At 34.4% G+C, this 24368-nt stretch overlaps 1 protein-coding gene across 2 annotated transcripts in view; it reads left to right on the top strand.

The window, feature by feature from the left end:
* Positions 1 to 23857, top strand: part of eya (eya transcriptional coactivator and phosphatase 2) — a 40543-nt gene extending 16686 nt beyond the window's left edge. Inside the window, exons 2-15 of one of the 2 annotated variants that reach the window (XM_013305915.1) lie at positions 1999 to 2215; positions 7570 to 7607; positions 16557 to 16867; positions 17608 to 17722; positions 18159 to 18263; positions 18461 to 18614; positions 18865 to 19018; positions 19778 to 19880; positions 20192 to 20363; positions 20935 to 21024; positions 21403 to 21605; positions 22201 to 22323; positions 22629 to 22750; positions 23339 to 23857. In XM_013305915.1, the coding sequence (XP_013161369.1) occupies positions 2141 to 2215; positions 7570 to 7607; positions 16557 to 16867; positions 17608 to 17722; positions 18159 to 18263; positions 18461 to 18614; positions 18865 to 19018; positions 19778 to 19880; positions 20192 to 20363; positions 20935 to 21024; positions 21403 to 21605; positions 22201 to 22323; positions 22629 to 22750; positions 23339 to 23520 (1947 nt within the window). In that variant the 5' untranslated portion in view covers positions 1999 to 2140 and the 3' untranslated portion in view covers positions 23521 to 23857. The remainder of the gene's footprint in view (positions 1 to 1998; positions 2216 to 7569; positions 7608 to 16556; positions 16868 to 17607; positions 17723 to 18158; positions 18264 to 18460; positions 18615 to 18864; positions 19019 to 19777; positions 19881 to 20191; positions 20364 to 20934; positions 21025 to 21402; positions 21606 to 22200; positions 22324 to 22628; positions 22751 to 23338) is intronic. The other variant, XM_013305919.1, reaches the window with a different exon arrangement.
* Positions 23858 to 24368: the final 511 nt, after the last annotated feature.

Here is a 24368-nt window from a genome sequence, read left to right as displayed (position 1 = left end):
TAACACGAATACCACATGGAGGTTATTCGAAAGTGTAACCGTGGGTTTCTGACATCAAAATCTCATCCATGTATTTGACAAAACACAGACAACAATTTGTTACAAACGGATAATTTTGGACTTAGAAACCCACGATAACTTGATAAATATCCTATTCTTAGTGGATTATAAACAGTTCAAGCTAATTTCCTTTTGGCGATTAGATGCACGGTACAGTCATAGGTGCTTAGTGGAAGCAGGGTTTAACTATGTACTCCTGAGTACGCTTTATGACAAAATGCATGTGTGTGCTTGGTTTCTTATACGCATGATAACTGAAATCTACATTAACGGGACCCTTAATGACCGCTTAGTAACAATTCCGCAGTTAGTGCTTCAAAATTATACTTAAAGACTGCTTAAAAACAATTTTATTAAGATGAATTAAATATTAACAGCTATTTTAAAAGAAAACTTGTGTTATTTGCATTAATATTATACATCCATAGATATTATAGATCCGTCTATGGTTAGTTTTTCAAAGGCGTTCACCTGCACCTCACGACGTCTTAGCTATTGTACTGTACCCCCTGTAGCCTAAAAAACCACGCCTTTATCTGTGGTATTTGAAAAGTTTAAAAAGTAATAAACAAATGCTTGATTTATAAACAAACTGTCACCTGCGGCTTCATCCTTGAGGAATTAAACAAAATAATAATTAGTGTCTTCTTCCATCCATCTAAACATTCGCATTTATATTAGTAAGATTGTATTTCTCAATCTAGTGTGTATAGTCTGGAAGAACACAGTTTACTATTTTTTTTTCCACGCGAACGGTGTCGCGGGCGACAGCTAGTTATTTGATATATAATCCAACCGTTATTAAGACAGACAGGAGTGGCAAGGTCTATGTAATTAATTTTACGATCGTAATATACGAAATTTAATTTTTAAATTTATGTTAAAAGCACAGAAGCTGGCCGGTTAGACTGTATAAAAAGTTTAAAAAAAAAACATATTCTCGATTACGTCAAAGTCGATTTGACAAGTTTGATGAACACGATCTTAGTTCGACGTTAGTTTATGAAAGAAGCTTGTGGGTGGTCCCCGCTACAGACACCATGCTTGTTAAGAAAAAAAACAATTAGAAAACCGTATCAAAGCTGTATGTTAATTATTTTAAGATTTAAAATAATTAATATACATATTATTCATTAAACATAAATTCTCTGTCTAATTTCGACTATTAAATTTAAAAAATATTTTATCATCGTAAGAAAAAAATTGAGAAACATTTTACAAAAAACGCATTAAGACGTTTAATAATAATTAATTATGAATCATACAAAAAGTTTTTGAGTTTTAAATCGTTATATTTTTGTCCTTAATTGTTTAAGAGCCATCATGGTGACCCTATTGTCAAATGCGTATATTCCTCTTTTGTTTTTTTTTTATCATTCACATGGCGATGACTAACCTCTATCAGCCACCGATGTCGCTATGCATTGGTGTGAAAATAGATAAGGATCTAGGTGGCAAACGAGCGAGCGGCCACCTGAAATCGCGGAAATAGCGAAGTGACCGTTGCCCATAGACGTACGCAATTGCATATGCGTTGTCTTTAATCGACGAAAGAGAGGATGCACGGAAAGAAAATATTTTCCCTTCCTATGCATCCTCTCATCCGGAAAGTCCACTTCCACTTCAAATCCTTTCCTTATAAGAAAAAGGGTGGGAAGGGAAAGAGGACTAAATTAGGCCTCCTGGACGCACATTCATCAGACGAAACGCGGAATAGCTTCCACTTAACGCATGTCTTCTGTGTGGTCGTGGTATTTCACCGGGCGAGCCGGGACAATTCGTGCGAAGATGTTAAAGCGGGCTCTACCACTGTTAACATAAACTTTACTTGATTAATTTAAATTTCAAAAATAACAGCTAAATAACTTTCTAGACAACATTACTATGGGCTATAAATCCTATTAACAACCAAAAAACTTGTACATAAACAATTTCTAGATAAACTAAAATATGGATTATAAATCGAACTGGCCATCAATAGACAATTTATTGCGTTCAAAAATGAAACAATAACAATATGGCCGATCGGAAACAGTTTCCCGCGCATAGAACTGTCAGTGTCAATATCGAGTGAGTGAAAATGGTGACTTTAATGCCGTGCAGTTACCTCGGCGGTACATCCCCGCGCTGCAGCCTGGACCACAACGAGCCGAAGGTCAGATTAAATTATAATAAAAGCACTTAATATTCACAAATATTTATAAAAATGCACTGCACAATGTTCAAATTACATAAAAATTTCGTACTTTGTTGTTTTTTTCTGCATGGTGTTGGCATGACAAAGGTTCTTGGTATTCTGCCAATTTTTTTTTCTAGTTTCGGCACAAGCTTTTTTTATTTTGCACATTTTAATTTAATCTAGATTTTCCCTTAATCTAATATAAAATCGATTATTATTATTAATTACTGTCTTATTACTCTTGCTATAATGATTATCATACTATGCTAAATTACGAGGATACGTTTTAAATTTTACGTAAGCGAAAACTTTGTAAGCTTAAAAAAATAAATAGAACTGAATTTGAACACGACTTTTGTCTTAATTTAAACATTCCATTTAAAAAAAAAACAATCTTCATTTGTCTTGTCAAATAATTTCAAATATGGAACACATAAAACAACACCTAAATTTTATCGTCCATACGAAATACCAACAAGCACTCGCATGTATGTTTATGTTCTCCTAGTGGTACGTCGGATCTCATGTTACCCCATTCATACGTTAATCTTTAGGGGCCCATTAAAGTCTCGTAACCTGGTACCTACGGGACAGTGCGTCGTTAGCAACTGATACCAGGCGGTCATAACACCGAGGAGTTCGTTTACAAATCGTTGATCATTTAAGTTGCGACGAATATGACACTGGCTGAAGTTTATCTGACGGGTCTTATTGCAAGGATGCGATTAAAAAATAGATTTTTTTTATATCATAAGATGGCAATCGAGCGGCCAGCTGTATTCGCTGAAATAGCGAAGCGACCGTTACCCATAGACATACGCAATTGCATATGCGTTGACTAACTTTAATCGACGGAGCAGGGGATGCACATAATATTTTCCCTTCCCATGCATCCTCAACCTGAAAATCTACTTTCAGTTCCCATCTTTTCGTTATAACCGGGGATCTATATCACCGGGACGCACACTTAGCAGACTGTAGTTAGAATTGCTTCTACTTGACGCCTGTCTTCTGTGTGGTCGTGGTATACCGGGCGAGGCTAATCCGTGCGAAGATGTTAAAGCAAGCTCTACCACTGTCAAAGTTTTTATACAACTTTGACGTTATAAAACTGAGAAATACAAAACCATTGATAAGGTAAGTAAACTGGACTATCGCGTACATCTCGCGTAATAAATCGCGATGCGCTATCGAGATGTACATTCGAAAGAGTTTATTACCTATCCACTTTAGTGAAATTTCATTTGACGTCAATAATACAAGAAGGATCTTGTTACTTTTTTTTGACATTGAAAGAATGGCGCTAGTGAGCTGTCATTATTTAATTTGACTTTGCCATCAGGTAAATAACTTTGTCGGTCTATACGTACTTAATAGCTCTTATGGTTGCAGTTTAAAGACGCAAAAAGTTGGCATATCAAATTGGAAGTCCGTGGCCAGTGATAGACCGAGGTGGAAAAAGTTGCTGGACCAAGGCAAGGCTCACAGAGGGCTGTAGAGCTAGAAGTAGAAGAAGATGGTTGCAGTTTGATACAATACTTAGTGGGAAGCGAATTTAATTCTTTGGCTATATCGCGTATAATAAATCGTATCGCATTGCGTTCTCGTAGCGAACAAATTGTTTTTATTGCGGCCATCGCTGGGTGGCGCTGTACCTCTTTCGCGCCTTTTATTTAAACAAAACGTTTATTGAGAATGTTTACTTTTTAATTTAATTTGTTATTGTTTTATTGTTGGTGACAATTTATTTAGTATAAAGAACATTATTCTCGTAACTTAACTAAGAATATAATCGAATAAGCGGTGGAGACTAACATCTCTCGTCGAATATGCTCTCCTGGTACGTGCTGGAGGACAATACTAGTTCTCTTCCCCTTCCCACGCTTTTTTAAATAAAACTATGGGAATAGGAAATAGAATGGGTAGAGACGAATAGTAATTTTCTATTTGCCCTGTCATTTAATGCTGCTTAAGCGATTTGTTACGAATATACGCAAAGGTAATTTCGATGGCCATTTTCGTTTGTCACAAGAAAAACTTCATAGCTTAGAGACTTCTATACACCTATGAATACACGCACGATTGTTAAACTAGTTTTTTTTTAACTAGTTTTTTTTTTTCAAGGTTTTTTCTTTTTCAAGACAGTTTAGGACTTTATAATGACACTGGCCACTACGTCTTGTCACGTTTTAAAAAAAAACATTGTCCCCAAAGTTACAATTACCTTTGGAATTATCAACGATAACAAAACAAATATGGCGGACGATAAATTCGATAATTTATTTAGTCGGGAGCGGGAACTGCGGGCGACGGGCGACGGGCGACGGGCCGCAGTCCCTGATCGTAAATATTAACACAGATAAAACAATAAACGAATTACGTATAAATAAATAACAGTTTTGTACCGGCTCTTGTTTAGTATACAGGGTGTTTTAAAAATCACCCGGCAATGGAATGAAAAGATGCGTCATAATGACTCATTTCGTTTCGTATAATAGAAAAATGTCAAAGATAAATTAATTTAAGTGAAGGAGTAATAGATTAATATTCTGTGAGATATAAATCCTTGCTAATTATCTCATATGACACGAAAACATTTGAAGTCAAAGATGAAAGCTGCTATTTTTATTTGCAGAAAAAAGTATAACAAAAGAATAACGTGTGCTTAAAATAAAAAAAAATATAAAATTCTTTTTATTCGAAGTTTAAGTGTTTTAGAACACGCCGTATAACAAATGATCCCAAAGCGCTCGAGCGCGTTGTCGCCGCGTAAAGCGTATAAATTAATGCGCGCTATCGCGAGATCGGCCTCACACCTCGCTCGCCTCGCGGGACCCGCAAGTGATTTATGCCCTTTCTCACACCCACCCCACCCTTGACTTATGAACGCCTGGTACATCCAGACCTCGCCAGCCCCATAATAACCACTAAAGACAAACTGCCCAACAATACTTGGAACGATTTGATTGCTCTTTAGTACCATAGATTATTTATTTTTTTAATTTCTATTTACTGTTTTTTTTTCTTTTTCAATGTATTTTTTTACAAAAAACTTGACAAACGTAATTTCTATATAGACAATTTGCTATCACCTATTACTATAAAACTAAACGTAATTTTTAAAGCAGTACAAAATTTACGATACAAATTAATCTACAAGTTAAACAAACTCTCCTATAAAAGTAGATAAGACGTGAAAACATTTAATTAGAAGAATTTAAGATTGAAAGTTAAAATGATACATAAAATAAAGAGAATAGATTCTGTTATCATATCACAGATTAAAAAAGTCCGTATATCAAATGAGACACAGTGGCGCCCCCAAAAGGTTGTTAAATAAATACGGCTTGATTTTATTAATGTTCTTGTTATAATCTTGATCAAGAAGACGCGACGTTTAAGAGTTTTATTATTTATAACCTTAAGTTATCTTAAATCTTGTTGTTAGTTTGGAAAAATTGGGATTGTTAAAATTTTAACATGGGTTAAAGTTTGTTGACATTCTCATTTGGTATGTATAGCGTGACCAGGGTGTTAGGAATGCACGAATATTTTTCAAGTTATGACACTGGTTTGAGAGCTGGCTAGAGAGAGCCGGTGGCTCAGGAGTCCAAGCACTTGACTTGCAATCTGCAGGTCCTGGGTTCGAATCCCGCCATGTACTGTTTTTCGATTTACATATATACATTTATCCGACGTTCTTACGGTGAAGGAAAACATCGTGATGCTGCACATATCTGAGAAGATATTCAAAGATATGTGTAAAGTCAACCAACCCGCACTAGGCCAGCGTGATTGACTATGGCCTAATCCCCCTTACCTTAGAGTAGGCTCCGAGGCCCTCGGTGGGGACGTATAGTGAGCTAATGATGATGACACTGGTTTCATTTGACTACGCACTGCTTCTTTTTTTTAAACCAGATGATAGCTTGATCAAACAAATCAGTCAAACATCGAACGATAAATAGAAGAGCTTACGCGTGAGAATTCCTAATGACTTAAAAATAGTCCAATTTTTAAGATTGCTAACCTATCCAGAGACAACGTGGATTGAAACCTTCTTAGCACATAACTGTCGCGTTTTATTCCCTCATTATTTATTAAAGTACTGGCAACTAACATATTAAATATAATATACGAACAATCAAAAATGTCAAATATCTATTTTATGTATGAAAATTCACGCAATTGTGAATGCAAATGGTAATATTAAATCGTTATCACAGCGAGATGTTATAAGTTATGTTGTCTTAGTACACAGCGTTGTAACAAATATAATATCACGACATTATAATGTAAAAAGGTAGACAGAGATCGCAGAATATTGGCATCTCGAGCTGAAAGAAATTCATAATCTTACTAATATTATAAATACGAATGTTTTGATGGACGTTTGTGAGATGGTATCTTCAGAACTGTTGCATGGATCTTGATGAAATTTGGCATAGATATAGAACATAGTCTGGAAGAACACATAGGCTACTCATTATGTTTTTTTTTAATTCCGCGCAGACGGAGTCTCAAGCGACAGCTAGTTATAAGAAAGGGCGTTAATTACTAATTATCTGTTGAAAAAAATATTCAGAAATATTTACGTAATTTTTTGATTTTTTTTACCCTTACATTATGGCTTTTGATGTACATTCTTCATCATCGTCATCAGCTCACTATACGTCCACACCGAGGGTCTCGGAGCCTACCCTAAGTTAAGGGTAATTAGGCCATAGTCAACCACGCTGACCAAGTGCGGGTTGACTTCACACATATCTTTGAATTTCTTCTCGGATATGTGCAGCATCACGATGTTTTCCTTTACCGTAAGAATGTCGGATAAATGTACATATGTAAATCGGAAATCGAAAAAACACATTGGTACATGGCGGGATTCGAACCCAGGAGCTGCAGATTGCAAGTCAAGTGCTTGACCACTGAGCCACCGACGCTCCACATTATATACGCTGTTTACTAGGTATTAAGAAGCCTATGTTCTTCCACACTATGTTCTACATCTATGCCTTATTAACATCCATCTAAACCAGTCTTTCCCAAAGTGTGCGATAACGCCCCCTTGTGGGCGCTGCAGGTTTCAAGTTGCGGGTTATAGTAAAAGTTTCGTTTAGAATTCTCCGTTAATATACATATATAGGGTCACAATAATTAATTAATTTAATTTGAAGTTATAGTGGTTTTTAAATATGTGAAAATATGAGGGGCGCTAAAAAAATATTCTCAAAGTGGGCAGTAGACAAAATAAGTTTGGGAACGACTGATCTAAACGTTTATATTACTAATAAGATAAATGTATTAATTTAATGTCTATTTTGTTACAGGCAAAAAGGCCAAGACCTGATACAGGCACTGATGTTCGGTAAGTAAATTAAAGTCTATTTAAATTAGTCGCACTTAAACATTAATTAAGAAATATATTTATTATTTTAAAGACGATTTACAAAACATCAATTATAGTTAATCTTAAGCAAATATTATCAAATAGGATAATATGCCTTTAACAAACTCAATTACGTTTAAAGACTTTTGTAATAAAGATAGTCTAGTCTTAGAAAAAATATAGACAAAGTAGCTGTCGCCCGCGACTTGTCCGTGGAGAATTAAAAAAAAATAGTAGCCTATGTGTTCTTCTAGACTATGTTCTATATGTATTCCAAATTTCATTGAGATCCGTTCAGGCATTCTAGAGATACCTTCAAACATCCATCCATCTAAACATTCGCATCTATATATATAAAAGAAAGTCGTGTTAGTTACACTATTTATAACTCAAGAACGGCTTTACCGATATGCCTGAAAATTAGTGAGGAGGTAGCTTAGAGCCAGGAGACGGACAAAAGATACTATTAATTCTTTTTTTTTTAGAATTTATGTCTTGAAAATGCTCCTTTTCATTTAACTTACTAATATTATAAATGCGAATGTTTATGCGGATGGGTGGGCTACACTAATTAAGTTTTTTTATATAACCACGCGGACGGAGTCGCGGGCGACAGTTAGTTTATAATATTAGTAAGATTGTGAACCTCTTCCAGTTTGAAGTTATAAAATAAACTTTAAAGTTAACTGTTTAAATGTAAATTTTAATATAACTAGTAGCCGTAGCGATTTAATTTACATAGACTGACTTTATGGGTAATCATAAAATAAACGGTACATCATAGAGCTTAAGCCGGCTTTCCACTACGCTTTGAATATTTCTTAATCATAAATATTTATAAATAACATGGCAACACCAGCCGCTAATAAAAAAAATAGTAGCCTATGTGTTCTTCCAGACTATGTTCTACATCTATGCCAAGTTTAAGCAAGATCCATGCCACAGTATTGGAAATACATCGTAACAAATATCCATCGACAACCTGCCCTCATCTCTATTGAGGTTCGGCACAGTATGTACTACTCCATACATCTCTTTCAGTCGTCATATCCGAATCTACCCCCTTCCATTCCATACTTTTTTTGGTCTTCCTCTACCTTTGTAGCCATCCACATTCAATCTCATTACTGTTTTGCTTATATCATCATCATTCCTCCTCATAACATGTCCAAACCACGCTAATCTTTTACTCCTCAATTTCTCTATCACTGGCGCTACTTTCAAACTTCCAAGTCCATCCATTCGCATTTATAAAATTAGTAATATAGTAAGGTTACTCGTTTGAACAACGAGTTAACAGTCGGTTATAATTTATCCAAACTTAACTCTAGTTAGCAGAAGTTTTATATTTATTCCAATTAAATGTTTGGTAGGAAAATTGAAATATTTATAAAACCATCATTAAGATGATAATATTTTTACGATAATAGTCGAACGGGATTCGAACTCTCGACCTGATCGGAAATCCGTACTTTTAACCAATTAGGCTTCTTATTTTCTCTACAGTTGATAATGTAAGATATTGCATCTCTTTCACTCTCTTTAAAAAGACAAAGACAATGATATGTTTGAATACAAAGTACAATTTCACAGTATGTTACTGGCAGTTTAAAAATATAATTAAAAAAAATAAATAATTCCGATTTTAAATCTCTCAATCTACTACATAACAATGTAAGGGATCGATAATCCTCGACTAATCCGTACATTGTCGGTACACAATTGCCGTGAAAAGAGATGCTCAATACAAACTCTTCAATGGAACACGCCCCAGTTTTTATAAACGCATTATCACGCTTCGATCAAAGGAAGTTCAGGTTTTATATTACAGTGGTAAAGCTTAGAAACGTTTAACTTTTTTTCAGTACTCTCGCTTTCCGCCAGTACCGAAATGTTTAAAATCAAATAAGCACAAAATACAACAGTTCATAGCATATCCATTTATAGAAGTTTACTAAGTTCTATGAAAAAAAAGTGTAGCCAGCCAGCAACCAACAATTTCCTTAGCTGATATTAGCAACAATTGTCCCATTTGTTAATACGTAAATTTGTTTTCAATTAATCAAAATTAATATACTGATGACATAAGTAACTCTAAAAACGTCATCAATTATTTAAATAGGAGACTATTAAGATCTATCCGACTAAAAAAAGATAAATGTATTTTGGTATTCGACAAGGCGCATACCAATTTAAGCAACGAATTAGTCGGGTTAATTAGTGGTTAACGCACGACGTTCCGTTTTTTATCTGTGGATGATTATTCGTTTTAAAATAAACAGTTGTACATTCCTGTCGAATATAAATCAAGTTTCCGAACCGATTTCGTTACGCGGTTTTATTTTTTTCTATTGACAGCCAGGATTCGAAGTGTCAAATGGCATTTGTACTTTTTTAATTTGTTTCCTCTCATTATATTATCTGTTCCTTTTTTAAAAAGAATTTTAGGCAAAGGAACTTTATTTGGTTATACACATTTGTTTATTAAAAATTTAATTTAAATGTTTACTTTGACCGCGCGGAATTATAAAAACTTAATAGCGGACCCGACAGACGTCCTGTCTACACGTCTTTAATTTGAATATTATTTAAAATTTGACACTGCGATGGTAGAGCCGTCTGTCGGATCCAATGTAAAACATTCCAAAATCAACAACTACTAATAAATTAAAAATCAATTAATAAAAACATTGTCCAGCGGACAAAATTGTGAATCTAAACCATTCCCAGATCTCCTTGAACACACACAAAAAAATTCAACAAAATCGGTCCAGTCGTTTGAGAGAAGTTCAGTGACATACACACTCACAGAAGAATTATATATATAAAGATAGAAGTCTATGTGTTCTTCCAGACTATGTTCTACATCTATGCCTAACTGTTAGTGAAATCCATATAGCCTGGAAATACCTTTTAATAGTCATCTAAACATTCTCATTTATAATATTAGTAAATTTAAAACATATTGTTGTCTCCAGTTTTTCAATGATAATGAGAGAGATGACAAGTTTAAATTAATATTAAAAATTATGACAGATGTCTGTATGGAAATCTTATTCATTTTAATTATGTAATAACCTATATTTAATCATTTTGACGAAACCTCACTGGCATTCGGGTCATTTGTTTTAAAAGACATCTGTTTTTTTTTTCGTTGTAATTTTTGGCAGTTGACAAAAAAAAATATAAGAAGCAATTAATAGAATCTGAACGCAGCCGAGCGGTTGACACGTGGAAGCCAAATGGCGGTTTGTAAAGGAACTTTTAGGGTTACTTATAATAATATTAACTCTTTTAAACACATTTTGACAATTTTGCATACCGTATGACATACATCTTACTGCGTGTTTCTTACTAATATTATAAATGCGAATGTTTAGATGAATCTTTGTTAGAAGATATCTCCAAAACGGCTTTATAGATCTCGCTGAAATTTGGCATAAACGTAGAACATAGTCTGGAAGAACATATGGGCTACTAATTAAGGTTTTTAATGCACGCGCACGGAATCGCGGGCAAAAGCTAGTGATAAACATACAAAGGTAACGATACTAGAATTCAAAAAAAATAGTAGCCTATGTGTTCTTCCAGACTATGTTCTATATGTGTGCCAAATTTCATCGAGATCCGTCCAGCAGTTCTGGAGATACCTTTAAACTAACATCGATCTAAACATTCACATCTATATCTCTTATATATATAAAAGAAAGTTGTGTTAGTTACACTATTTATAACTCAAGAACGGCTTTACCGATATGACTGAAAATTGATGAGGAGGTAGCTTTGAGACAGGAGACGGACATAGGATACTATTCATTTTCTTACGCATTTATGCCTTGAAGAGTTACTATTTATTTAACTTACTAATATTATAAATGCGATTGTTTAGATGGATGTGATGTGGATGGATGGATGGGTGTTTGAAGATATCTCTAGAACAGTTGAACGGATCTCTAGTAAATTTGGCATACGTATAGAACATAGTCTGAAAGAACACATAGGCTACACTAATTAAGTTATTTTATATATCCACGCGGACGGAGTCGCGGGCGACAGCTAGTTTATAATATTAGTAAGATATATTGCATTTAAATCAGTGATGTTTAAATAGAGTCATATAACAAAAACAAATCAATATTAACATTCGCTGATATAAGCGAAACACATTGTTACTAGTTATGTTAATAATCATTTTAATATTTATTTTAAATGCAATTTAAAACATAGTATCTGTTCATACAGAGCATCGGTAGCTCAATGATCAAGCACTTGACTTGCAATCTTCAGCTCCTGGGTTCGAATCCCGCCATGTACCAATGTGTTTTTTCATTTCCGATTTACATATGTACATTTATCCGATATAACGGTGAAGGAAAACATCGTGATGGTGCACATATCTGAGAAGATCAAAGATATGTGTGAAGTCAACCCGCACTTGGCCAACATGGTAGACTATGGCCTAATCACCCTTAACTTAGGGTAGGCTCCGAGTCCCTCAGTGGGGACGTATAGTGAGCTGATCTGTTCATACAACAATATAGTTGACTAAGCGAAGACGAGTAGGATTTTTGCGTAAAACGACACGTCCATTGTAAAAACTTAGTAGTAATTTTAAAAGTAAGAAGGCATGTTACATCTGCATTTTATTCTATACTAGCTAACGCCCGCGACTTCGTTAACGCGGAATTAAAAGAAGCCTATAATATTCCTGCATACATTAGCTACTTTCCTAATAATCAGGTAACACCCAATCCGGTAATAATAACGAAGTAACGGCCCGTGCCGAGGTTCCTGAGGGAACCCTCGGGCTTAGTTACTCTTAAACGAGGTTTAGGCTAATTGCCATCTGCGTTCAGCCACCTCAAGCCCGGTGAAGCTGTAAATGCCTCCTCAAGGCAAACAGTGGCAATACAGTCACAAAAAAAATGACAAAAACAACGTCAAAATCGACACTGGACATTTTTTTCGATGACACATACATACACTAATGTATATATATACATGTATAGATGGATTGTAGAAGTTATTGATAATAGACATTTTTTTTAATAATTTTAGCGAATGTTTACAACGGCAGCTTGTATCTTGATGAAATTTGACATAGATGTAGAACATAGTCTGGAAGAACACATAGACTACTAAGTTTTTTTTAATACCGTGCGTATGGAGTTGCGGGCGACATATAGTGACTTAATATGAATCAGTTTCACTTATGTGCTTAGTTAAGTTAAATCTAAACATTAATATAATCATTGTAAGTGTTGTTTCGTTGTTTATTGTAAGGAACCCTTGACTTAACGCGTTGTTTATTTTGTAGAAGTGTGCCGGCCATTGTGCCCTTGAGTGCAGGGCACGGGGCGGTAAGAGTCTTATTGTTCTCAACAGTTGCTAGGGATTTGGTAGGTTATTAAAGGATACAAGCAGTGGTATTTAGGGTTGCCAAATATACAGATTTGATGCGATTTATTCCGATTTGAGTTCAACATCTACGTGTTCGCTTCGGATTAATAAAGTAAAAAAGTCACTTTTTTTGACAGTTGTCCTCTCTTGTTTTTCGCTACGAGTTTTCGAGTTTATGTCCATTGAACGTTAGCAACCATAGTCATAGTGATTAATTAAGTATATAACATTAAAAAATATATAAAATTCTCGTGTCACAATTTTCGTTCCCATACTCCTCTGGAACGGCTTGACCGATTCTCATGAAATTTTGTGAGCATATTGAGTAGGTCTGAGAATCGGCAAACATCTATTTTATAATCACGCGCGGACGAAATCGCGGGCGACAGCTTGTTTAAATATTTATCAGCACAATAAATAAATTTATCAATCATCTCAAATAACATAAAATGCGTTAACTCTGTCCGCTGGCTGAACACGGATGGCCTTTGTCTAGAAAAAAGAACCCTTGTTTATATTAGTTCGCGCCTTTTTCAAGTGTCACTTTGCTTTTTGCCGCCACATCGAGAGTTGCGTTCAAACAACACTATCGTATATCAAAAGAACTTTAGGACCCCGGAATTTCTGGCATTATTGTCACTATCTTTTTAATTGAAAGCTTTTTTTAATGTTTTCGGCTCCTTTTCAAATAAGATTTTTATGCAGTAGTCATCGTAAAAACAGTTTTAAAATTGTCTAACAAAAGACTTCAAAGCTTTTAAGATCGAGCAATGAGTGACAATCCATATGGTTGGATGATTTACTTGTCACAGTTTTCCGTTTGACTGCCAGTACTTTATTCTTTAGTAAAGTTATTGTTTTATTGGCCCTAAATGCGTGATATCTTACTAATATTATAAATGCGAATGTTTAGATGGATGTTTGGTAAGGTATCTTCGTAACGGCTCAACGGATCTTGATGATATTTGGCATAGATGTAGAACATAGTCTGAAAGAACACATACGCTACTAATTAAGTGTTTTTAAATCCCGCTCGGACGGAGTCACGGGCGACAATTAGTCATATTATAAATGCGAATGTTTCGATGGATGGGTTGATAGATATTTGTTTGAAGGTATCTCCTGCATTGTTGGATCTCGATGAAATTTGGAATACATATGGAACATAGTAGGAAGAACACATAGGCTACTAATTTTCTTTTTTTATTCCGCGCTGATGGAGTCGCAGGCGACAGATAATATATTACATATACGAAGGTTTTAGTAATTATTAATTAAACTTCAACAAGTTACATTTTATAAACAGGCAACCGATAAAAAAAAGATAAAAGCACTAAATGCTATTTAAATTGGAGTGACGTCACGCATCTGTCACATGTGACAGCGCGGGAGTTTGATTAAATGGCGCGAGCGAGCAGCCGTTGATAACGAGCTGAATTAATTCGAACACGTGTAAACATTTTGTTAGATAAAATTGACACGAGGGGCGCGGGCGTTGGCATGTGTTGTTTAATTTCGATGATTTGATTTTATGGTCGTAATTTAAAAATTAAAAAAACAAATAGTGATTAAGCTTTGGAGTTGTCATAATTGTTATTATCTTTTTTATTGCTGTCACACTGGCCAGTTATAATAGTGTACTGGTGACAATATGACAACTTATTTCTCTAATTCACTCGTATAAATTCAACTGAAGCTTTCGTTTAACGATTTAACGATTAGTACCTGGATGAAGCTTTGCTCGGTATTTTTTTTTCAATTGTGTTTTTTGGAAATTATATTTAAGTACGAATTACTAATAAAATGATGCAATATGAATGTTTTTCGATCTTACCGATAGAAAAAGTTAAGTTCATGTTTAAGTTGATTATCGATAAACACGAATAAAATGACATTTTCTAAAAATGATTCCTAGCTAGATTTATCGCCCCCGAAACCCCCTATATACTAAATTTTATGAAAATCGTTGAAGCCGATTCCGAGATTCCAATTATAAATATATAAAAGAATTGATCATTTAAAGATATAAGATACAATCGATATTTTACATAAATATATCTAAAGTACTGAAAATAATCGATTAAAAGATTATTATTATGTATCTACAAAAAGTTAAGACACGAACTGAACCAAGAACGCGAGATTTTCAAATTCTAGGGCCTAAAATAATCCAACGTAGAATCTAGGGCTCTGTCAAATACTTTGTTTCCTTAACCATTAGTAGCCTGATTTACATACGAAAGTGATTTATTTTTAACATTACTGTGTTTGCTTGATAAAATAAAACAATAATGAAATTTGTTTTTTTTTTTAATTTCGTTGGAAAGAATAATACAACAGTAAAATAGGTTCAGCCAACCTATAAAAAAAACTAATAGTATTGTGAACAATCGGTTTAAAAGATTGGTTTCAAAATTGAAACTCTAGGCTACTAAGGGCTAAAGCCACTGAGCTATAGTTATTATTTCTACACTTTTCTTGGTGTAAGAGAAAGCATGTGTGTGGATAGTAACAACTAAATATTGGAAGATTTCGTCGTGTTGGAATTTCAAAATTTTTCGATAACTAAACTTTAATATTGAATAGTTTTAAAACGCTTTGCCGTGTGCGTAAGTATCGATTAATTAAGCCATTCGAAAAACAATAAAAAGAGAAAAACGTAGGAATTACAAACGCATCAAAAGTTTTGATTGCGCTTTTTCCTTCCGAAATAAAGACATCGAGGGCGTGTGTTTATAAAAAGACGTTTCCCCGTAAACAAAGATCGGAGTTTAATGGATTTTTTTATATCCATTGTTGTGTTAAACCGACATTGTTTTGTTTAAGACGTTCCGTTTGACGTAAACTGAATTGTAAGTGATCGTTTGGACATTTAACTAATTGCTTGTTTATACGTTTTATCCTCGTAATATAAGAGTGATGATGAATTTGTTAAGGAAATAGATTAACTTCCTGCATTTTAAGATATTTCTGAATATCCCGTGGAAACGATAAAACATAAATAAAGACAAGCAATAGATATATTAGTTGAGTTATTGTAAATTGTAGGCAAATTGAATTACAATTTTTTTTATATCGTAAAGTGGTAAACAAGCGAGCGGCCACCTGAAATCGCTAAAATAGCGAAGTTACCGTTGCCCGTAGACATACGCAATTGCATATGCGTTGCCTACCTTTAATCGACGGAGGAGAGGATGCATAGAAAGAAAATATTTTCCCTTTCCATGCATCCTCTCATCTGGAAAGTCCACTCCCACTTCAAATCCTTTCCTTATAAGAAAAAGGGTGGGAAGGGAAAGAGGACTAAATTAGGCCTACGGGACACACACTCATCAGACGAAACGCGGAATTGCTTCAACTTTACACCTGTCTTCTGTGTGACCAATTCGTGCGAAGATGTTAAAGCGAGCTTTACCACTGTTTATCTTTGTTTTAGTATTAATCAAAATGTCTGTATCCCTCGTCCAAGAAATTATTATAACCATATCTCATTTAATTAGAAGTTAATTTTCCTATCCTTGTTACCAGATTATCCGGCGACAACAACACTAGTCCCTGCGAATCAGAATCGACGTCAGAATCGCCGCCATCTTTGTTACAAGATGCAACACTTCCCGCGCTTTTAGTGACAGGCGCGTCAACCCTGTTCCAAGCAACGACGTCAAATAGCTCAGCTCTCAGTCTAACTGACAGCTTGAGTTTGCCACAAGAAGACTGTAGTTTGGCCAATGGTTGTACGAACGCATTGAGTGGTCTAGCTCTACCGCTGACGTCAACAGGCTTGTGTTCTACGACGTCAAGCTCAGCTGTAGCCTGGTTAATGAATGACGATAGCACGGGTAAGTTTTTTTTAATAAAGGCAAAGGCACTATTGGTTGACAGCCATTGATCACTATAAATGGACTGGCTATACGATGTAGTGTTTTGTGCGCATTTGATTTAAACAATTAGTGTTGACAGTATCTAAATATTATAGACTATTATTTAGAGTGACACAGATTATATAAGTAGTGTAAAATGATCGTAAGGATAGTAAATATAATTTTTTGCACAAATCTATGTTATTTTTGAATTTCATAGACGTAAGTTTATAATTAAAATTATGAATATCTTATAATATTTGTTAATAGTGATGTGTTTTAACTATTATAAAGGTTAAACAGTTTAACAAATACATTAATTTTAATTTCGCATTAACACGAAATACATTCGGACGTTTTGAATATAAAATTAATTCCAAAATATTCCGGTAGGTCTTAATGATATCTTTTAATTCAATTTTATCGATTTATTAACATTTAAATAATAATTACATTAAATATATGCAAGGTATGTTAATTAGTGATTGCAAGATAATAAAAAGAAAAATTTATTGATATTAGATGTTTGGTTTTTTTTTTATTAAGATTAATATTTTTAAAGTAATACATAAATCATAATATTATATTAGCATTTTAATCATTGCTTAAGAATAAGAGAATAAACAAAAAGTGAAAAAAAATTATTTTGTATGTGTTTTTCATATTGTCAAAAAGTACAAGTACCAGGACATCATAAGTAACAAAGAGGTTATATGCAGGTGGTGGCGTGAAGAGCGAGGTGCGCAGCCCAGGCCTGTGTGAGGCGGACGCGGCGCTTTACGGCGAGACGCTGCCCTACGACCAGTCCGCGCTGCCTTACCAGTATTATAATAGGTAAAAACTATCGTATAGTCAGTTTATAATCTGACTAATACTGTAAAAAGTGCCTAAACGCTATTTGAATTATTGAACATAAATATATCCTTTTTATGATATTATTATAGATAGTTATCTTGCCGCGGAAGTGGAGTCTCGTAAACTTTCCACTTTGTATGGCTTCACACAAATCCTTATAAGCCGGTTTACCTTTTATATTCAGCCTGTGGTTGTGTTTTATTTATAAATTAAATAAGTGAGACAGTAACGTCTAACATTATCCAAAAAATCTGAACTAAAAATACATTTAAGTTTTACTTACAACTTATTAACTGCACTCAGAGTCAGATAAGTGTACTTTGTGTACTTATAAGTAATCTACATTAAAAATGTTGGCTTTACAAGTCATGGTCCTTTGCCTTTTAAATTACATTTAATTTTATTGTGTTGGCAGTATGCAGCAATATGGCGGCGGAAGTGCGGCTTCGTCGTATGTCAGCTCTACGCTATACAACCAGCCCTACGCGGCTTATCCTCCACCACATAACACTAACAATAGGTAAAGAACAGGCATATTTCTAACTATCATAAGAAATCTGAAAGATCATGTAAAGGGGGTGATTTTTATACAAATTTAACAATAGGCTAATGGAAATTGAACCCAAGATAACAATAGATTTTGTCTATGGTAAAACGTCAATTTTCTGTTAAGATTAACAAGAGAAAAATCTTTAACATTGGCAACTTAATTCGCAGATCGTCATGTAAGGCCACGCCAACATATCTGAGTGCGTACAGTATGGGCGGTGTGGGCACGGTGCCCAGTACGGGCTTCGCGGCACAGCCCTCCCCGTACGCGTACTCCTCCTACAACGGAGGGCTGGCACAATCCTTTCCTAATGCACAACAGGTACGTATGGAATTACAAATATAATTAAATTAAAAAAAAAACACAATTTCTTGTTGTTTAAATGTGTTATAATATATTCATAAACTTAATTTTAGTATGATTTTAGTGTTGTACGAAATATTACGTATGGACAAAATACAATATTTTTTTTCTTTTAGTGATAATCCTATAAAGTTTATTATGGTTAAATTGTTTAAACTTCATATGTATTATTTGTATTCCTTTATAATAAAATTAGTAACAATTTCAGGATTATAGCAGTTACGCATCGGGTTACGCTGACCACAACGTGGCACAGTACGGAGGATATTACGCCACTCCGAGCTACTCTCCTTACGTCAGCTCGCCCAGCAGCAGTGGCAGCGCCGGACATACTTCATATCTCATCGGCGGTGGACTATCAGGTAAAATTTACCGTCAAAATCCATGGCGAATGTGTCCATATGCAATAATTAATAAGGTTTTTAAAGCAAAGTTTTCATTTTACATAATCTATAACATTATTAACTTTTTGAATCTGTGGCCACGTTTGTCATATGTCACATTTGTTTTGACTCGGTTTGACAATGTCATTGTAGTTTATTTTGTTAAAATTTTAAAAGCTGTAAACTACATGAAACATTGTTTAAAGTAAATAATTGTACAATAGTTTTTAATTAACAGAACGTTAACTTTTAATTTGCAGTTCCGTTTTAACATTTTTGTGACTTTCGAGTGTTATTTAGCTTTTATAAAATGAAAAAAGATTCAGAAAACAATTGTCCTATAAAACGAAGAAAACTTAGTGATAGTGTCGAGCGAAATGTTGACGATAATTCTGATTACTGGCCTGATTCAGAAAGTGATAATGGTAAACTGTATTATATTGAATATAGAAATTTTTAAGTTACTTTTGGTGTTAAAGAATTAGTTTTCTCTTGTGTAAAGTTAATTGTAAAAGTTGTACGAAAGTTGTTCACGAATTAAGATTCACATAAAATAAACTTATAAAGTCTAATTTTTTCATATTTTATTATAACAAGAATACTCAGTTTGTAAAACATATACCAACATGAGCTGTAATAAACAGAAAGAAATTTAAAATTATTAGTAAATGTTTACTAACAATGAACTTCAAAATTACTAAATTTAACAATAAAATTACGATTGTCTAAATGTTCTAGAATCTCCTTCATCAATGGTACCTGCAATAAATGACACCAGCCCGCTCTCTCCCATCAAAAATGAAGTACACGCAGCCAGTAGGAGATGCAGAGAGAATTCCGGGTAAGAAATTACAGCATTAAATACAAAGAAAGCCTGTCTGATGTTAAAGAAACAATAACTATAGAAATCTGAAACATAATCAGCAAATTTTCATTAGATGTAAAAATTTCTTGTTTCCACAAATCCTCCCATGGAAATCTAACATTCCTTCCCATACTTATAATATCAGGACAGAGTAGGAAGAGATGGATGACCAACTTTAGCTTTCAGGATGACATTAAACAGATAACTTAAACTAGATCAACTTAAACTTCCTTACAGTTGTGAAATTTCTTTTGTTTTTAATAACATTACTAATATTAAATCTCCAGAGAGAGCACGGCTAGCAGATCACGAGGCAGAGGCAGACGGAACACGTCGTCATCGCCCGCACAACATGTTCCCGAACCATCCACTGAGAGAGTGTTCATATGGGACTTGGATGAGACGATTATTATCTTCCATTCACTACTCACTGGCTCTTTTGCTACTAAGTACAATAAGGTATGTTTGTTTTATTTATATAATTTCTTAACATTATAAAATAGCGGTCAACCATGACTCCGTCAGCGCAGAATTAAGAAAACATTATTAGTAGCCTATTTGTTCTTCCAGAATATGTTCTATATCAAGTCCAAATTACAGTGAAATGCAGCCGTTCTGGAGATACCTTCTAATAAACATCTATCCATCCATACATTTGCATTTATAATATTAGTAAGACGTAAAAGTATGGATGTTTGTTATCACATAACTCTAGAAAGACTAAACGGATGTGTATGGAATTTACCAACAAAAAATGTCTGAAAAATAAATTGATTGACACTTGACTTGTCAAAATCAGCTGTTTTTTCCCTCTTGACAGACAAGTAAAATGTCAAGTTTTTTAATGAAGTTTTTGTATACAAATAACGTACTTTTGTATGGATTGTTGTAATTCAAAGATATATGTAAAGTCAACCCGCACTTGGCCAGTGTGGTTGACTATTGCATAGTCACCCATAACTTAGGGTAGTCTCCGAGCCCCTCGGTGGGGATATTTAGTGAGCTGATGATGATGGATTGTTTGTTTCAGGACACACAGCATATAGTGCAGTTGGGTTTCAGAATAGAAGAGATGATATTCAGTTTGGCCGATGCTCATTTCTTCTTCAATGATGTTGAGGTAAGTAATTTCATGTCATCTGTTTATTATTAAAGTATATTTTTTTTGCAATTTGCTATCTTTGATTATTAAGAGACAGGACTTGCATTTCTCTATAGCATAAAATCTAAAAATTTGTAAGCTTGTGTGCTTTTCTTATTGTGTTGACATTTTTGAGTTAGTGCATTTCAGATGTTTCTTATTTATATAGTACAATATTGGCTTTACTTACTGTGGATTTCTGAGACCAAAATATCTGTATAAAACATATGATCAGAGATAATTATTAAACTGGGATTTTTTTCTCAGAAACCTACGATTAAGTTAATTTTCCTATAAGCTCTCCAAACACAATAAGCTCTCACATTAAATTAAAAAATAAACTCCCTGTGTCTGTAGGATTGTGACCAGGAGCACATAGATGCGGTAGCAGCGGATGATAGCGGACAGGATTTATCTACGTACAATTTCGCGGCGGACGGGTTCCACGCCACCGCTCCCGGGTTATGCGCCCCTGGTATGCGCGGCGGTGTCGACTGGATGCGGAAACTGGCATTCCGGTACAGGAAGATCAAGGATACATATAATAATTATAGGAATAGGTGAGTTTTTTTTATTTCGACTTTTAATACTTGTATTGAAAATATAGTCGAACCTAAAAAAGCCAGAGTTTCAAGGACTATGATATTTTTCTATTTAAACATGTTTCTAATTTTAGTTCGCCTTTGAATGTTTTTAGTCAGGACTGGAATGATTCTCGCTTGGTTCTCGCTTATTCTGGTCCTACTTTATACAGTCCACGGGACTTTTATAGAAGATATTTTTCTCTCTTATAGAAGTTTCTCTCGGACCGAATTTTCTTCACTTTTACTATAAATTTATGATTTCATTGGGATGTTAACTTAGTAACAATTTGACTTTGTGTTTATGTTATTCAATCGGTCATTAATTAAGCACTAAAAGTGTTCCTTAGTGCATTATAGATTTCATCACTGACCTCTATAAATGGACAGGCTATTAGACGTAATATTTTGTGCCTATATGATTTTGGCGTTAATCAACTGTCATATGACAACACAGCGTTTATAAAATTGTCTTTTCCAAAAAATCTAACATTTGTTAGGTTAAATCCACACTTAGTGGCAGTTAAGTGGACATTAAGAGGAATGTGAGTGCAGTAAATCTTTGTTATTGCAGTGTGGGTGGACTTTTGGGTCCAGCAAAGCGCGAGCAGTGGCTCCAGCTGCGCGCGGAACTGGAACAGGCGACAGACAACTGGCTTACTCTCGCCTGCAAGTGCCTCAATATGATTAACTCCAGGTAAATATTACATTTGCATACTTTAAATTAATACTTTGTTTATTTTTTAATAGCTGTAGCTCGTGACTCTGTCCGCGCTAAATTAAGAAACAATTTAATTAAAGATGGAGATGGAATGTTCAAAGAAAAGATTTCCCCCTTCTTATACGTCCTATAACCGTCAAAAAACACAATCAAGTACTTAAAAAAATATGTGTTGTTTAAATCCAAAAACAGCAAATATAGAAATAAACAACAAAGTGTTATTAAATTCCTCGCAGACGGAGTCGCGGGCGACAGTTAGTCATGTATTGTTTTTTTTTTAGAGAGAACTGTGTCAATGTACTGGTGACGACAACACAACTAGTGCCGGCGTTAGCCAAAGTGCTGCTGTTCGGTCTCGGCGGTGTCTTCCCCATTGAGAATATATACTCAGCTACAAAGACAGGTATTTTCATATGATTTGTATTCATATTTCACACTTTTAAATTAACCTAAAGTGATCACCTTGAGTGTCGGTGGATCAGGGGTTAATTACTTGATTTGCAATCTGCAGTTCCTGAGTTCGAATCCCGCCATGTACCAATGTGTTTTTCTATTTCCTATTTACATATGTACATTTATCCGATGTAACGGTGAAGGAAAACATCATGATGCTGCACATATCTGAGAAATTCAAAGATATGTGTGAAGTCAACCCGCAATGAGTCAGCGTGGTTGACTATGGCCTAAACACCCTTAACTTAGGGTAGGCTCCGAGACCCTCAGCGGGAAAGTATAATGAACTGATGATGATGATGATGAAATTGACCTTGAGTTTAATTAATACTAGCTCTGCCAGCGATATCATCCACTAATCTAAAAACACATTGGTATATAGCGGGATTCGAACTCAGGACATGCAGATTGCAAGTCAAGTGCTTAAAACCCTGAGCTACCGACGTTATATTCTATAGTAAAAAAAAACTGTTATTTCAAAACAAACATTCCAATTTCATTTATATGTATAGATTTACTAATAAATATATAATTTTAGGTAAAGAGAATTGCTTCGATAAGATAAAACAACGTTTCGGTGAGAGATGTACTTACGTTGTGATCGGTGATGGTAAAGATGAAGAAGCTGCTGCAAAAAACAAGAACTATCCCTTTTGGCGTATCTCAGGACATTCCGACATCGCCGCGCTATACAACGCTTTGGACATGGGCTTCTTATGATCTGCTGCTCGCCTGGTACTTCACATATTGTTCGACCCTATACATGGACAGGTTATCTCGCCTCGATTTTTTGTGCCTATTTGATCGTCGCCATTTTAGATATAGCAGGATCTTCATCAGGCGTGTTTAAGTCGGAATAACACAAATGGTGTAATTTTCAAGCAATGACCTGTCTATTTATAGTGTAGCTATTTCACATCTACTCTGTCTTATGATTTGCGTTACTCTATACTGCTGCTATCCTGGTACTTCTCACAAGAATATTGACCCTTCTGTTTCATTTTTTTATGTCCTTATCTTTTTATATCTTACGAATTTCTGCTATCCTGGTACTTTTTTAATTATTCACCTAGTTTTACTGTTGTTTGACTTTTTTTATGTCTACCTACCCTTTTTTAAAGAATCTGTTGGTTTAAGAAAGGCATAGAAAACTACAAAAATACTACAGTTTTTATATTCAGAAGATAATTTTCATTATTGTCATCTCTTTCATTCGCTTTGACAAAAGAGTATCAATATGTTATATCAGCAGTGGAAACCAACTGTAAATCCAAGACAGAGTGATTTCGTTTAGTCATATCATATTTTATCCATTTAGTTAACTAAGTTCCATTTTTAAGTACATTTTTCGTGTTTATATCAATTATATAAAAACCGCATAAATTCAATTATATTTTGTTTATAAAAAATACAATTAACTTATCAAATATTATTTAGTTTTTAAAAGCTCAAAGACAGCTCAAAACATACGAGAAAAAAAAAACTAGAAATTTTGTAAATATTTTTATCGTAATTTCATTCCTACTAAGATTTACTATGTACAGAATATTTTAGATGATTTTGGCTAT

This window comes from Papilio xuthus, unplaced genomic scaffold (genome assembly GCF_000836235.2).
Source record: "Papilio xuthus unplaced genomic scaffold, Pxut_1.1 DF829758.1, whole genome shotgun sequence".
NCBI lineage: Eukaryota > Metazoa > Arthropoda > Insecta > Lepidoptera > Papilionidae > Papilio > Papilio xuthus.
Note: the sequence above shows the minus strand (reverse complement) of the source record. Positions and strands in the feature narration are given on the sequence as shown.